Genomic DNA, 17,500 nt, shown 5'->3' with positions numbered 1-17,500 from the left:
AGCGGAAACCATAAGGGGAAGGAAAAGTAACCCGATGCCAGATATACTCAAAACAGGTAGACCCTCTTCAGCTTTCATAATTTATATATTTATATTTATTTATATATCTATATATATTTATGTTTATATATTTAAATATAAATTTATATATTTATATTTATTTATATATATAATCTATATTTATTATTTCATAATAGGTCTTCCACGACCTCATGCCAACGTACCCTGGACGTATGACCTCCAAGAAGAGGGTCTTCTCAAGGGTTTAGGCGTCCCACCCGAAAAGATGGAGTTTAAGGCCGAACTCTGTACCAAGGTGAGGTGACTTTGGCCTTGACTGGAGTTAATCATCAGTTATTACCCATCAGGATAGGAAGAATTTATAAAGAATTGCAAATCGAGTAGTACATTTGCAAAATTGAATTCAATCGCAGACGTTATGATTGTAAATAAGCTACAGACCATCTTAATTAATCCGAAGCCTAGATTCGATCAACGCATTCGCACGGTTTGCGGTAATGGCGGTAACTAACTCACGCCCCCAATGTCAACAAAAATTTCAAACTCATTCGCAGGTATTTGTGTGGCATGTGGAATCAAAAATACCCAACCCAGTGACCAGGTATCTGTGTGACACTCGCTACGACGGCACCAATCTACGGGTACTGGAGAAACAGGTGGTGATTGAAGGGAAAGCATGTTATTATGGCCCTCCGCTCCAATGACGAAGGGAAAATCAGAAATGAAGATTAATTATTTTATTTTATATAATAAAGGCGTTAGATATATTTACTGGTTATTACCCTCATTTGTTAGTTTTGAAGTGGAATTGTGAAGTGTGTTTGAGCGTTTTTGGTTCTTATTTATGTTATGTACTTCTGTCCACAGAGAGAGAGAGAGAAAGATGCATTTTTCAAGATTTATTATTATTATTATTTTTTATTTATTTATTTTTTTTTGAGAGAGAGAGATATGCATATTTTCAAGATCTTATTTCTAAAGTTTGCTTATCAATTGACGCTTATTTATTGGAGAAAAATGGATTTGGCAAATTGGTGAGAAATGCAGCCAGTCTATGAGGAGGATCACTCGATAAATGACATTCTAGGAAGATAAACAAAATTATTCAAGAGTGTTGCCATCAGACTATCAACACCAAACTCCCGAGCGCATTTTCAATAACGACCATAATAACAAATAGTCTATTCTCTATAAGAAAAAAAAACTGGTTTAGTCCACTGGTGTATCGCACTGCTGCTAGATCCCAGATGTTCACTGGATATTTCTATATTTCTATATTATTTCTGTTGTTCATTCTGTTGTTCAGAGGTAGCGTTCTCGTCTTACAATCTTGCTGACTCACGTTCTGCCAGTGGATGTTAACCTCAGCCATTCCTTGCACGGGGGTGGGGGGGGGGAGGTAAATTAGAAACAAACAGACAAGAAATATTCATCGTAACAAATGGCCTCAAACAGCCAATAAGAAATATTCATCGTAACAAGTGAAATCAAACAGACAACAAGAATTATTCAACAACAAATAACAAATGAAATTAAACTAAATGATTCGTTAATATCTATTTGAAATATTATTCAAGTCCCGTATTGCAAAATGAAAATCGTGGCATGGCATCGCATGGAAGAACACATCGAAGCATTTTGTAAAGCTCCTGTAACACTTGTACTTTTTCCATCATTTCGTTCTATTCCATCGTAGATATTGCGTTCATTGTAGTATTAACCTCAGCCTCGTGTTCCGTTTCGCAATCTGTAGCGCTACGAAGCAAGGTCTAAATAAGTACTTGTAATAGACTTTGCTAATGAGAAATTATAATAGACCTTGCGAAATAAGTACTTTCAATAGATCTTCATAAATAAGTACTTACATAGACTTTGCTAAATAAGTACTTATATAGACCATGCTAAATAAGGACTTGTAATAGATCTTGCTAAATTAATATTTATATAGACCTTGCTAAATAAATATATATAATACACCTTGCTAAATAAATGCTTACATAGACCTTGCTAAATAAGTACTTATAATAGGCCTTGCGAAATAAGTACTCTCAATAGATCTTCCTAAGTAAGTACTTATATAGTCCTTGCTAAATAAGTACTTATATAGACCATGCTAGATAAGTACTTGTAATAGACCTTACTAAATTAATATTTATATAGACTTTGCGAAATAAATATTTATAATACACCTTGCTAAATAAGTGCTTACATAGACCTTGCTAAATAAGTACTTATAATAGGCCTTGCTAAATAAGTACTTATAATAGACCTTGCTAAATAAGTACTTATGATAGACATTGCTAAAGAAATACTTAAATAGACCTTGCTAAATAAGTACTTCAGTAAACCTTGCTAAATAAGTACTTGTTATAGACCTTGCTAAATTAATATTTATATAGACCTTGCTAAACAATTGCTTACATAGACCTTGCTAAGTAAGTCCTTCTAATACACCTTGCTAGATAAGTACTTATATAGACCTTGCTAAATAAGTACTTACATAGACCTTGCTAAATAAGTACTTATATAGACCTTGCTAAATTAGTACCTACATAGACCTTGCTAAATAATTACTTATAAAAGACCTTGCTAAATAAGTACTTATAATATGCCTTTTATAACAGACCTTGCTAATTAAGTACTCATAATAGACCTTTTATAATGTTACAAACACAGATATTGAAGGATGCCAAGGAATAACTTTCTGTGTGTATTCTGCCTCATGAACTTTTAAGATCAACGGATTGCTAATGTGCGCGACTTGACGTGTATTGTATAGCTTTTTTTTTTCTTTTTTTAAGATAAACATAGGAGTGTCAATAAGAAGCACGAGAGCATGTTTTTTGTTTTGTTTTGTTTTTTGTCATGTCTAAGTGCTGGACTGATGATGGAAACAATGCTATATAAAGATAAATAGAAGACTGTTTTATATACTAGAACAAGAAAAGTCATGGTAAATGTGTTTTTTATACTCAAAATTCAACACAAAACGCTCGTGTGAGTCAGTATCTAAATTTGAACGTCACCGTAGCGCGTTTTCTCTGTAACGAATAAATGTATTACGTATTTTCCAACGGAACCCAAGGCAACTGTAACCTTAATGGAGGTAAACAGTGTATTTATTTACCCTGACTTGCGGTAAACAGTGTTTTCATTTACTCTGACTTGTTTGATATTCTACCCGTCTTGTAAGCACTTTCGTTCCTCTTTCTACAAACTGGCGTAACCACCACTTTGTCGATTTTGAGTTTTATGTGTATTTGATATCAGTGTACCAATTTGTCTCAGATTTACGTGACCTAATTTCTACTTGAGCTCAATTTCTGTAAAAGTAACTTTTTTTGCACGATTTGGTGTCTCGTCTCTCGTTCTCTGACATATATATATGTGGTGTCTCTTTTACTTAGTGAAATATGTTGATATACCTTCTGCTGACACGAACAAGGAAGAATATTAACATATATACCTGTATTTACTCAGATATCAGTGGCCAATATTATTGTTTTTATCATCAGATTATTAGCAGCAATATTTTTATCATTATATTTTTCTTGATATTATTACTACTGTTATTGATTTGATGTTTATGAAAATGAGATATTCTAGGGGCATCTTTTAATCCATATCCGGATGTGTATAGTCATAGAGAGAGAGAGAGAGAGAGAGAGAGAGAGAGAGAGAGAGAGAGAGAGAGAGAGAGAGAGAGAGAGAGAGAGAGAAAGAGAGAGAGAGCGAGAGAGAGAGAGAGAGAGAGAGAGAGAGAGAGAGAGAGAGAGAGAGACAGAGAGAGACAGACAGAGACAGAGAGAGAAAGAGAGAGAGAGAGAGAGAGAGAGAGAGAGAGACAGACAGACAGACAGACAGACAGACAGACAGACAGAGAGAGACAGAGAGAGACAGAGACAGAGACAGAGAGAGACAGAGAGAAAGAGAGAGACAGAGAGGGTAAAGCCAGACTTTGAGAGGAGCTAACAGAGACTTAGACATAAACAACCCCCTCCCTCCCCCCCAGCACCCCCAATAAACACCCATGCCCTAACGGCGTCTGAAGCAATGCCAGGGTATAACACATGATGCCCAGGATGACCACAACATGCACCCGCACGGCATCCAAGCATAACGGCAGACAACAAACAAGCACAAGGTCATGGCGACACAAAAGAACGGTGCGTTGGAAGATTCGTTAGATAAAAGACTTGACCGGAAATACATTTTTTTTTTGAGTCCCTTATCCTTCCATTGTGGTGGAAGTGACCGGATTTCAAAGAACAAAACCGTTTTCACGTTAATAGAAAATGGTATTTATATACTGAATACTGAAACATACGGAAAAAATAGAATATATAAAGAAGTATCTAGAGGAAATAGTTCAAAAGATATACAATGTTTTGCACAGAAAGATGAAACTAATGAGTAAGTACATGTTAAATACCACCAGTTAGCTGTACAGCTGACGACCCAAGGTCACTGGGACATGACCTATCCTAAGAGAAGAAAACTTAGTCACACGAGGTCACAGAAAGTAATCAAACATCACTTTATTATTCACACTCACAGGATGTTGTGGCGTAACGTCGATTAATTCTCAAGATGTTTCTATTTTTTCATTATTATTCAATCTCTCTCGTTCTTGCAGTTCATTCCCTTGTTCAGGCTGAGTTGCATTGCGTTGCAGAAAAGGGTATGGATGAGAATGTACATCTGCACAATACAAGAGATGTATGTAATCGGTTTCGAAATTTATGGTGTACATCTGACGAAGATACGTCCTCTTGTATGATGAAAATATTCATTCTCAATTCATGTTTTTTATTATTATTATTATTATTATTATTATTATTATTATTTTTTTTTTTTTACATTTGTCAACAGGAATACAGTTCGTGTATTGTGTTATCTGCTGAATTAACGGATTGTTAAAATGGAGTGAAGTGCATTATACTTTTTCCATTTTTTTTCTGTTAATAAATCTGATAATTGCAACCGAAGAATCACTAAGATGAAAATGTCAGCTAAGAAAAAATATAAAACACATGACCAATGACAGATGTAATAATAACAACAATGTTAATAATAATAATAATAATAATGATAATGATGGTCATGATCATGATAATAATAACAATAATAATAATAATAATAATAATGATGATGATGATAACAATGATAAAAATTATAATAACAATAATGATAATAATGACAATAAATATAATGATACTGATAATAATGATAGTATCAATAATTATGTTGGTAATAATAATGATAATGATAATAATAATAATAATAATAATAATAATAATAATAATAATAATATAATAACGAAAATAACAATAATAATAATAATAATAATAATAATAATAATGATGATGATGATAATAATAAAAATATGATAATAATGAAATTAACAATTATAATAATCGTGATCATAATAATGACGATGCTGATGATGACGATGATATTGTTTTTGTTGTTGATGATGATGATGATCATCATCATAGTGATAACACTAATGATGATAATAATAAGAAGGATAATCATCATTAGAATGATGTTAATAATAAATTTCATTATAACAATGATAATGACAGTGATAACCATAATGAGAAATTATATTGATAATAATAATAATGATAATAATAATTATAATAATAATAATAATAATAATAATAATAATAATAATAATAATAATAATAATAATAATAATAATAATAATAACAATAATAATAATAATGATAATAATAATAATAATAATAATAATAATAATAATGATAATGATAATAATAATAATAATAATAATAATGGTTTTAATAATGATGGAAATGGTAATAATGATAATAATAACAACAATCATAACAATAGCAACAACAACTACAATGCTAAAAATTATAATAATAATAGCAATATTACCACTATTACTACCAATAGTAATGATGTTGATGAAAATAATAAGGATAACAAAAATGGCAATGATATAATTGATAATAATGATAATAATAATAAAAAAATGTAATGATGATGATCATGAAAGTAGTAATGATGATGGTGATGATAATTATAATAATGATAATGATGATGATGATGATGATGATGATGATGATGATGATGATGATGATGATGATGATGATGATGACAATGATAATAATAATAATAACACTAATACTTATACTACTACTACTACTACTACTACTAAAATAAAAATAATAGTAATAATTATAATGATGATAATCACAGCGATGACAGGAACAAGATTAACTAACAACAACAGAATAAAAGCAAAAGTAATTGTAATGATGACACACACACACACACACACAAACAATAGCAACAAGCAACAAAACCAACATGTCCTTCATTCCGTATTCATCCCAATACGTATCTATTTTATTGTGACTTCAATGCGTGCAGATACTGATCCTAGCTGTCAACACCCATCACATTCATTCAAAAGAGACCATTTTCCGACTAAAATGTAGGGCTGTAATAACAGATATGATGTCGAGTCCTTGACAGGTGGACCGTCACTACCTGCTCATCGTACTAATCACATTCCGCAGATTCCTTCACCTTGACGCGGAGAAAACGGGCTGCGGTGCACCTCGTCCGCCTCGGCCAATCAGCGCGCGAGTCTTCATCCTCCGAATAGCTTAGAGCGTCTTGACCAATCAGAGACCTCCTTTCAGAAGACATACCTTTCCCTACCGACCAATCAGCTTCGACGTTGATCCTTAATCAGCTGAGGTGTTTTGTGTTTGTTGACATAGTCCCTGAGTGCTGGGTGGCTTTCCGAGTGGATAATTGCGATATTTAGAGGCAAGTGGACTTTCCGTGTGATGTGGATTACTAGTTGAAGTGGATATACGTCCGCTAGTGTGTGTAAAACGAGAGAAATACGTACGAAATGTGGTGTTTTGATACGGTTTCAGACCTGGTGCGGGTTGGTAGCTTTCACCTGCTACTTCCTTATTATGGTTGAAATTGCTTTTACATGCAAATTCATCATTATTTTTTTACGAAATGCTTATGAAGAGAAGGTCGGGAATTAGTAGGAAGTTGTTCGTTGTTATTTAAACATCAAAAGTAGGAAAAGAACTCCCTTGCTGGTGGTAAGAAAAGGTCTGTATGGATGAAATACTTAATTAGAAATACATGATTACTGATGTTCTGTTGGCTAAGAAACTTGTGTCAACTGGAGTTTATCCAAATTTTCTTGGTATTTTATCACTATTTGCTCAACATTTGGTGGTATATCTTATTGTGAATGTGTGATCCTTCAGTGTGGTTTGATACTAAACAGGTGTTTCATTTAGAATTGTAAAATTGGAAAGAAAATGGGTATAGTTTCAGTGTCTCATTGCAGACTTTCGTAAGTGATAATAAGTAAGTTGTGCAACACGTAATACCTTGATATAGAATTACAGTAAAATATAATAACACTCACTAATACATGAGATGGTATTTGTTAACGAAAATGACGCACACTCCAGAGATGAGGTCCCAAAACCAGATTTTTGATATATTTCCTCTACTCCACAGTCTATCAGCGCATACCTTAACACTGGGGTATGTGAGGATGTAGTTGACTTAATGTCTGAGTGGTGATATGGTGATTTTTGTCATTTCGCCGTAAATATGAGGTCGCAGTAGCTGTTGCTGATGACTATATCTTATACCCAGTAAGATGGCAGTGTCAGTGTCCCCCTCTTTGCATCACTCTCGGTAACATTAACCCATGAAATAATCTGTGTAACCGAAAAATAACTTAGGGAGAAAATAGTTTCATACTCTGGTAAAGGCCTATAGACTTCTACCATCTGTATCTGCCAAAGTAAAGCTAGGACTTAATCATTATTTAATGATACATCACCAGGATGGTCTACAAGCCTCATGTATTGTTATTGGGGGTCTGCGCATGTTGATAGGTGCTTTATTTCACACCAATTTGCTCTATGTTTTATACTTTTTTTATTTTATTCCATATCATTGTTTTAGAAAATATATATTTGTACTCATGGATCATTTTGAAGTCTGTGTTTCAAGAGTTTTGAGAGTTGAATTTGTGAAGGTATAGGTATGTATCTATTTCCATATATGATGTAATGTAACTTTGTATGTTATTTTTGGGATCGCTACAAATGTATCAAGTGTCAGATTTATTTATCTTTTAAGAAACTATCCAACAAGGTAGCCGTGTAATGAATCCTCTTATTTCAAAAAGTATAGATGGCTGATTCTAAAGTGTCATTAGATGTTATGCAAAAAATAGATGAATGGTTGGAAATTATACTTGGTAGAATACAAAATAAGCCGTTGAGGTACTCTGCTCTTTTAATTTTATTCATATAGATAGATAGACGGGTAGATAGATTGGTGAATATATAGATATAGATATGAATATAATTATGAATATAAATATATGTGTATATATGAATATATGTATATATGAACATATGTGTATATAAATATATGTATATATAAATGTATGTGTATATGAATATATATATATATATATATATATATATATATATATAACTATTTTTGTGTGAGTGTATATATATATATGTAGAATGATGGATAGATGGATAGATTGAATGATAGATATTTATTTATATTAAGTTTCATATAAGTTGTAAAAGAAGTTTTGATGGAGGTTACTTATAATATGATTCCAAAATAGTCAAGAACATAGCCAAGATAGTAGGAGGGGGGAGGGGCACCTGTAGTGGAAATGGGGTTAACCAGCACAGGGGAGCTTGACACGTGATAAGGTGCCCTGCATGCTGATATATATAATTTTACGAGAAAAATAAGCATTAAAAATGTAGATTTTGGCTATATAGTAAGGAGAGTGCGAAGTTCTTTCATGAAAATAAATCACAAGGCTTCAAGGGGGGAGGGTGTGTGATCTCTCGTTTTTCAGCTGCACTACTGGAAATTGCTGCATCGTGTAATTCTCAAAACATGTGTCTCGTAACTTTTTATTTATAAAGGAACAGCATCATGTATGTCAATAGTTTAATATGTTTTATTGTCAGGTAAGGTGTATTAGTAAAAGGAAGACCACCTTTCGTGTTAATGGAATAAAAAGAAAGAAAGAAAAATGAAAAGAAAAGAAAAAGAAGAAGAAAAAAAAAAATATATATATATATATATATATTTTTTTTTTTTGACTAAGTAAGAAGTAAGTGTACGTATTTATGAAGTGTCCATTATAATTTTTCTTAATTTTCTTTACATTTATATGGTTTCATAAATAAATAGTCACCAATGAGTTAATTATTAGGCCTACCTGACCTCAACTAATTAACAGATGCTTGAATTAGTTTTAATTTCAATTACTGTTGATATGGGGAATGATTTTGTAATGAGAATGATAATAATAATAATAATGATAATAGAAAAAGAGTTATTGCTTGGGATGAGCAGGTGTGATTGGCCATGTGTATATATTCAAGAGACAAAAAAAAAAGATATAAGATAAGGCATGTGAGCTATAAGATGTCTGTATAAAGTTTTGTTTATTCATTTATTTTTTTCTCCAGTAGGGTACGTGTTCAGAATAGGATGATGGAGGTATAGAGAAACTTGGATAATGGTCATAATGAACACTTAAAACAGTTGCAGTTGTGAAAAGTAATTTACAGGAAGTAAGATTAAGACCACAATCCCCTGTTAAATTCTGGAGGTTGCGGTACATACATCAAAGCTTCAGCACTCTGCGTTCAAGCAAGGACATGTAAATCATGATATTTTTACAAGATAAAGAGTTTCCTGTTTTGAATATTATATTTAGAATCTACCAAATTTCTTGTGTAAAAGAATGATTTAGTTACTATATGCTGTTACATATGTATCTATGTAACCAAAAAATGCACACACACACGCACGCATGCACGCACGCACGCACGCACGCACGCACGCACGCACGCACGCACGCATGCACACGCACACGCACACGCACACGCACACGCACACATACACACATACACACATACACACATACACACATACACACATACACACACACACACACACACACACACACACACACACACACACACACACACACACACACACACACACACACACACACACACACACACACACACACACACACACACACACACACACACACACACACACACACACACACACACACACACACACACACACACACACACACACACACACACACACACACACACACATATGTAAATATATGTATGTATGTATATATATATATATATATATATATATATATATATATATATATATATATATATATATATATATATACACATAAAGAAATATGTATGTATATAAAAATCAGTAACAAGAAAAACAAGGAAGTTGCCATAAACAAATAAAAACAATGCATCTAAACCATTAATTCGCGTCAGAGCAAAACTTTCCACAAACTGCACACATCGAATATCATTCATTCTTAAACACTGATAGGGGCCTCGATGACCTTGCTGCTTGGTGGCTCGGCTCATCAAAGGAAGTTCAGGGATTCATTTCCACAACACGACCGCTGACACATATCTTGTTATTTCATTGATATATTCTTCACATGCAGTGACCTCACTTGTTTCATGTGTTAGAATTAATCAATATTGATTCATGATTTTCTTTATAAACAAGTGTATAACATGCTTTTTTTATGTGGAATGTTCGTCTTAGATTTATTGTATTGCTCTCTAGAAATTCTGTCTCGGAAAAGGTATTTTGTAATAAAAATGGTTTCATTGTATTCTTTTGGTTGATAAGTTTTCACAATTTTTTTTATTATGAATGGTTTTTGGTTACCTTTGTCATGTAGAAATGCAGGTGATTATCTAGAGACTGTAGAAATGAAAAAGAAATAATATGATAGTCATAAAGGAGACTAGGCCTATAAAACATTACTTCAATATAAAAAATACTTGTAAAAAAGTAAACCCATGATTGTTTACTTGGGATGAAGTTGGCAGACCATGTAAATTCTGATAAGATGGAGCTCGTATACCTCCCTGGCACTTTATCTTCAAATAAGGAAAGAGTCCAAGCTGTGTCTTGGTAAAATTTTCTTAGTGGAGACTCAGTAACCTTTGCTGGAGAGGGTAGTGTGGTGGCCATGACATTATTTGGTGCACTTTTATTCTTTGTAATTACTGAAATGAAAATTACTCACCAAAGTTTTGTTTTCGTGTGTGTGTTTTTTTCCCATAGTATGTGTAAAGTCAGAATGTTTATTTTATGATTTCACAGCGAGAAAAAGTGCCTTAACTGAGTAACATATGCTTTGTTAGCCACAAGAACCATGACTAATTTTGAATATTGAGTCACATTTCAGTATTCATAAAATGTAAATCTTGGTAATATTTAAGATACCCAAATTTCCTTAAGTCAAAACTGCCTTACCAGTAGAACAGAGCCTAACGTTCGTGAAGGATCAGTTTCGACTAACCATACTGTAAAAGAAACTGGTATTTGGCAGGGAACATGATCAGGGAGTAATCTTACCAATTTCTTTTACAGGCCATGACGTGAGATTCCAGGCAGGTCACCATGGACCGTGCGCACCTCTTCCTTTTGAGCATTAGGGATGAGGTCGTGGAGAAACTAGAAATTGTTTGGAGTCATGTGTTGGAGGCTCTCCCTAAGTAAGTTGGCAGTTTGGAAAAATAGCATAATTCAACCTAACCTGTAAGCTCTGTTGGTTATTAAATGCATGTAGCATTTCTCACCGAAAGAACGCATGTTTCAAGTTTTACAGCTGTAGGCTATCATAATTTTCAATTGATATCTCTTTCTTTCAATTTAAAATGTACCAAATTTTAGAGCTTTGTGAAATAAAGGCACGACAGAATCCCCCCCCCATACCTCTAACCAATACACATATCATTTTCTTTCAAATACAGAAGTCACAACAAAGTCGGTGTAGCTTCAGGAGACTTGGGAGTCGACTCAGACGGACGGGTATGGGTGGAAGTTGGCGGGCCGGGGCTGAAGCTCCGCGTAATGCACCTCCACCCGGCCAACCCCTCTGTTGCAGAGGCCATATCCACAAGACTCGCGGGAATGGCCGATGTAGAGCGGGGAGAAAACATGATCAATCTCCCAGCAGATGATGAGGTAAGAACATAGATGTACCTGATGGATATATTATTAAAAATTTATGAGCTTATACTCATGAAGAATTTTTATTTAAATTTTCAATAAAGCTCCACATTTGGCAAAGGATTGGTACTGAAAAAGGTGTATCACTCGTATAATGTTAACTACAGAAGAGCAGATGAAAATTTTCTTTTAAACTATTGACAACAGGCTTTCTCTGTGCTATACTTTGGTTCAGAAAGCAAATGCAATATAACACTCTATTATCAACAGATTTCTTTGGCTTCCCTCGAGGACTACTGGTTCAACCACTGGCAAGGCCCGTACATCATGGCAGATTCAAATCAAAATACTGTTAACTTCAGAAGATCCCGAAGGAGTTTGAGGAAGTCTAAGAGAAAATTCCGGTGCTCTGTTTGTCAAAAAAAGGTAATTTTGTTTGTCCAGTAGTATGACCTGTATTAACCGCTAGATTGCAGATGTGTATACATACGTGAGGTGTAATTCTAATGCAGTACTAGCACTTTATAGTGCTCAGAATCTGCAGTATCATTACTCTCTAATATCATGAATCAAGCTTTATTGTTATCTTTATTGTTTTTAGATCATCAACAAAGTTTGAGCAAATGAAAAAAATCAAGTATTGACTCCAATCTAACATCCATATTTTTCTCAGATACTAAATTCCAGCGGCCATCACGAGGAACCGCAAGAAGCCCCGTGCTTTGATGGTGAGAATGTCTTGGCTCACGTGCCCTCCATTAAGCTTGAGACCAGAAGCCCAAAGCTTGAAGACGCAGCAGCTGGGAGTTCGGATGATGAGTGCATGAAGCCGGCCGTGAGTGAGGAAACGCTCTCCAGGTTAGGCTTAGGAAGGTTAGAAACTAATGAGTTTTTTGTTTTTGCACGTTGGAATGTTCTTATCATTGATTGCGGTATATTTATTGTGTCTGTGTATAGTATATCTATATCTGTATGTATAGTATATCTATATCTGTATGTATCTATCTTTATATCTGTATCTGTCTGTATTTATCTTTCTATCTATCTATATATGTATGTATGTATGTATGTATGTACATATATTTATATCTATATATCTGTATATCTGTATACATACATACATATGGACACACTTTTTGTATATATAATTTGTGAGTGATAGTATGTGTGTGGGTTTTATGTGGGTAGGTATTTATAAGAAAATTGATATATAACAATATTTTCAGGAAGTGTTAGCTAGCTATTTTATTCTGTTTTGAATACTGAAAAGGCAAGAAAAACATAGTTGAGAAGGTTTACTTTTCTTTCTTCATTATTGGGTGGTATTTCATTAAAGTTGTAAATATTCTTTTTCATTCTCACTTTCATTTTGATTACTCACAGATACAGTGCCAGTGATGAGCAGCTGGCTCGGGCATATCGTGTGATGGACAATGAACTTCGCACCAGCTTCACTCTCTTTAACGAAGGGACAGTCACACAAGATGTAGTCGATGGCGTCAGCATGGATGTCCATGATGCCACTGGTTCGCCGGACTCCAGCCTCCATCTTGTGCCTCCTCTGCATAGCCCCAGGCAGTCGAGATCCTGTCCCTGTAGTCCCAAGCTTTCAGGGAGAAATCATAGTCCCAAGTCCAATACCGACAGCCCTAAACCCAGATCCCGTTCGGGCAGCTCAAAGTTCTCACTAAGTAGCTCTCTCTTGGCCATCCATCGGCAAGCTTCCAATTCACTGAGACCAGATTTTCTCCGGTTTGACCTGGGCAAGGGGGAGCAGGGTGGAGGAAGCAGCTCCAAAAATGGCTCCCAGCAGAGCAGCCTCAAAAGTGAGCTACGGCATTCTCGGTCAGCTGCTGATGCACACAACAGCAGTTATGCTGATTCACATTTAAGTGCTACCAACAGCATGTCATTGAAGGGGGAAAGCAGTGGCAATGAGACGTCAAGGAATGCCCTTCACGAAAGCCACTCGCTTCCAACTCTGAAGCTCTCCAGGATGTCCATGATTTATAAGGGAGGCATGATTGTGAACCAGGACTCGCCTCAGAGCCTTACGTCAGACACCACTAGGCTGATCATGGAGGGAGCCTGCGCTCTGCCATCAACGCCAGAAGCGGATTCTTACTCTGAGGAGCGTGACTCACCCTCCATGCTTCTCCCTGATGTTGTGCCAAGGTATGAAGCCCCAGGCCCTGCGCTCAACCAGATATCTGAAACGGAGGCATCAGTGCCATCAGCCCCGTGCTCTCCCAAAGAACGGGACATGAAGTACCATTTTGATGCCAAGGAGGGAGTCATCAACTTGGGTTTCGATGGACAAGAGGAAAGCTCAGACTACTCTGACGTGAATGAACTCACAGGTGCCAAATCAGCGGAAACGCCAAGTGATTCTCCCAGTCAGAAGGGCAGAAGAGGATCGACTGACAGTAATGTAGACCTCGGGAAGGGCAATATCCAGCTTAATATGACAAACGTACATGGCATATCCGTGGCTCATTCCCCTCAGGGTCAGGAAGTGACATTATCCCTTGAGGTTCCACAGGGAGTCAGTCAGGCATCATCAAGCCAAGCAGGTAAATGTCCTAAAGATTTTTTTTTATTATTATCTGTAGCAGAAGAATAAATTAACAAGTGAGTCATGTAAAAAGATTTTTTCATATTCATTCAGAACGGACTAGTTATCTTTAATTATCTTAACCATCTTTGGAAAAAGGTTCAAGAGCTAACTATAGTTTATTGTATATTTCTCCTCACTATAGGTCATATATATATATATATATATATATATATATATATATATATATATATATATATATATATATATATATATATATATATATATATATATATATATATATATATATATATTTATATATATATGTGTGTGTGTGTGTGTGTATATATATGCACATTTTATGAGTTAATGAGTGAAAAACCATTTCATCTTAAGTGAGAAATGATAAGTGATGATTTCCTATTTGAGAATCCAAAAATGGATCTTATGAATGATCATGTAGATGGATGGATAAATATAGTTAGTTCAATGCCAGCATTTTCTGTAATTTAGTTATCAAGATGTGTTGTTTTAGTTCACAATGTCTTCATATATATTTCCATTGTTTCATATAGCCACTTAACAAGCCCCATGTGATTTACAGCAGGAATCGACAACATTTCTTATGACAACTCCGAAGTCTCATCCATAAGCGGTTCATCAGCGCCATCAAGCGCCCCCAGTACTGTTGCAGCGGACTCAGCCTCCTTCAAACCACAACCACAGTTGCAGGAGGAGGAACAGGATAACGAACCTCTATACGACCACATGCTAGAGGCTCGACAGCTGGTCTTCTGGTGGCAAAGGACAAACCCAAATGATAATTCAGAATTCTGCTCGAACTATGCTGAATGTAAAGTTAAAGTAAGTTAGTGAATATACAGTGTGGGATAGCTGTATTATAAGAATGACTAATTGTTCGTATTACTATCATTATTATAAGTTTGATTAATTGATTAGTTTATTTATTTATTTGTATATATATATATATATATATATATATATATATATATATATATATATATATATATATATATATATATATATATATATATATGTGTGTGTATATATATTTTCTCTCTCTCTCTCTCTCTTTTTTAAATACTAGAACTTATTGTAAGAGGAGTCCTAGCATTTTGAAACAATTAATTTTCACTTTTCTATACATATGGTATACTGAGTACTTCAAGCATGGTTTAAGATGCCTTTGTTTTATTTTACAGCAAAAGCCTTTGTTGCTTTTCTTGCATGGTATGGGCGGGAGCAGTGACGCTTGGAGACAACAGCTTTGGTATTTTGTCAGTTGTGGATATGAGGTAAGTTGTGCTAGTCATGGTCTGAAGTTTATTTATTTACATTTATATGATATATTTTTTTTTTTGTATATTCCTTACTCTGAAGCAGTATTCCCCACTTTTCGGGCACAACCTGTTTACCCTAGATTTTAATTTTGGGGGAAAAAAATAGGTTCTTATTACTTAAAGTATTGATAATAACCTTATGATAATTGTAAAGTCATTCACAGTGATAAAAATGTTCATAACAAAAACGATAGTATTAGAAATACAATTTTTTCCTCAAAAATTTAAAGAATAGGATGAACAAGTGAAATCAGGTTGGCCTAATAGCTGACTCCTTTTAAACTAATTGCTTGTGAAGCCATTTATTTCTAAAGACAATTGACAGGGCAAAACTGCATTGGACAGATCATGTATGCAGTTACATTAGGATAAGGATTCCAGAAGTTATGCTTTATTCATTTCAAGAATCAAATGGTTCTCTTTGAAGAAATTTCCCTCTATTTTCAAAATTTGATATTCAGTTTCATTTTTTATAGATAATAGGTTTGCACTTGGTCAAAGAAAACTTAACAACCTTTTAAATTCTGATTCTAGGTTGTGGCACCAGACTTGATGGGTCACGGGTTAAGTTCAGCACCAGACGACCCAAAACAGTACACATTCACACAGATGCTCGATCACATGACCCTTGTGTTCGACCTCTTTGTGCCCCAGGGAAGGAAGTGCGTTGTCATAGGACATGGATATGGGTAAGTGGCAGGAGTACGTATTATATTGAGGTGAAAAAGAGGAGCTTGAGTGGGTGGGAGGTTTTATTGCACTTTGAAAAGGATGCTTAGAAGCATAAACAGGAATCTGTCACAAGTTTTGAAATCCATGATATGTTGATTATTTATGTGTTTTGTAACATATTTAAATGGAGCAGAGACAATTAAACCCAAACATAAAGGAAAATACGCAGTAAACTAGAGACTTGATAATTCCCATAGGCTACCAGGCTACATAGGCTAGTTGCTAGTTGTTAAAACTTTATGTTCAGCCAGTGTAGTCTGTGGTGATGATGCATATTGATAACAAGTTAGAAAGCTGACAGTAGTGCTACCAAAGAGTTATGATTAAAGATGTGTTAGAATAACAATAAAAACATGGAAAAACAAAGATAGAAGGAAACTGAGAGGTTTACCAGTCACACTAAGACCACAAATAATATTCCTTAACCATTTCAGGTGCTCCTTAGCGGCCGCTCTAGCAAGAGGTCGTCCGCATTCTGTCCGTCTGGTGATCCTGGCGAGCAGTGGCGGTCCAAGCCCTCTTGTGCCCACCCCTCCTTCCAAGACCTTTCTGCATTCTTCTATGGCGGCTTTCCTCAGTCCCTTCTTGGCTTGCGGGTGCTGCAGGTACTTGGATCTTAACATTCATTTGAGAATTTAGGTTAAGTGAGAAAGGGGGTGTGAAGTGATGAAATCTATTTTTCTGTATTTTGTTATTATTGTTATTATTGTTATTATTATTATTATTATTATTA

The 17,500-nt window shown here is 34.8% G+C and overlaps 2 protein-coding genes across 4 annotated transcripts in view; both read left to right on the top strand.

Annotated features, from left to right (window-relative positions):
- The window catches only part of LOC113820466 (galactosylgalactosylxylosylprotein 3-beta-glucuronosyltransferase 2), a 5,036-nt gene extending 4,956 nt beyond the window's left edge, over positions 1 to 80 (top strand). The window contains exon 4 of the mRNA XM_070118467.1: positions 57 to 80. Coding sequence (XP_069974568.1) covers positions 57 to 80 — 24 coding nt within the window. The remainder of the gene's footprint in view (positions 1 to 56) is intronic.
- Positions 81 to 6,745: 6,665 nt separating this feature from the next.
- LOC113802635 (uncharacterized) overlaps positions 6,746 to 17,500 on the top strand; it is a 12,437-nt gene continuing 1,682 nt past the window's right edge. For 2 of the 3 annotated variants that reach the window (XM_070118543.1, XM_027353275.2), the window contains exons 1-10: positions 6,746 to 6,831; positions 11,539 to 11,663; positions 11,922 to 12,135; positions 12,391 to 12,546; positions 12,794 to 12,993; positions 13,504 to 14,693; positions 15,279 to 15,538; positions 15,898 to 15,990; positions 16,570 to 16,724; positions 17,202 to 17,372. In XM_070118543.1, coding sequence (XP_069974644.1) covers positions 11,569 to 11,663; positions 11,922 to 12,135; positions 12,391 to 12,546; positions 12,794 to 12,993; positions 13,504 to 14,693; positions 15,279 to 15,538; positions 15,898 to 15,990; positions 16,570 to 16,724; positions 17,202 to 17,372 — 2,534 coding nt within the window. In that variant the 5' untranslated portion in view covers positions 6,746 to 6,831; positions 11,539 to 11,568. The remainder of the gene's footprint in view (positions 6,832 to 11,538; positions 11,664 to 11,921; positions 12,136 to 12,390; positions 12,547 to 12,793; positions 12,994 to 13,503; positions 14,694 to 15,278; positions 15,539 to 15,897; positions 15,991 to 16,569; positions 16,725 to 17,201; positions 17,373 to 17,500) is intronic. The other variant, XM_070118544.1, reaches the window with a different exon arrangement.

This window comes from Penaeus vannamei, chromosome 42 (assembly GCF_042767895.1).
Source record: "Penaeus vannamei isolate JL-2024 chromosome 42, ASM4276789v1, whole genome shotgun sequence".
NCBI classification, from domain to species: domain Eukaryota; kingdom Metazoa; phylum Arthropoda; class Malacostraca; order Decapoda; family Penaeidae; genus Penaeus; species Penaeus vannamei.
The sequence above is the reverse complement of the archived record's forward strand: the minus strand, read 5'-3'. Positions and strand labels throughout refer to the sequence as shown.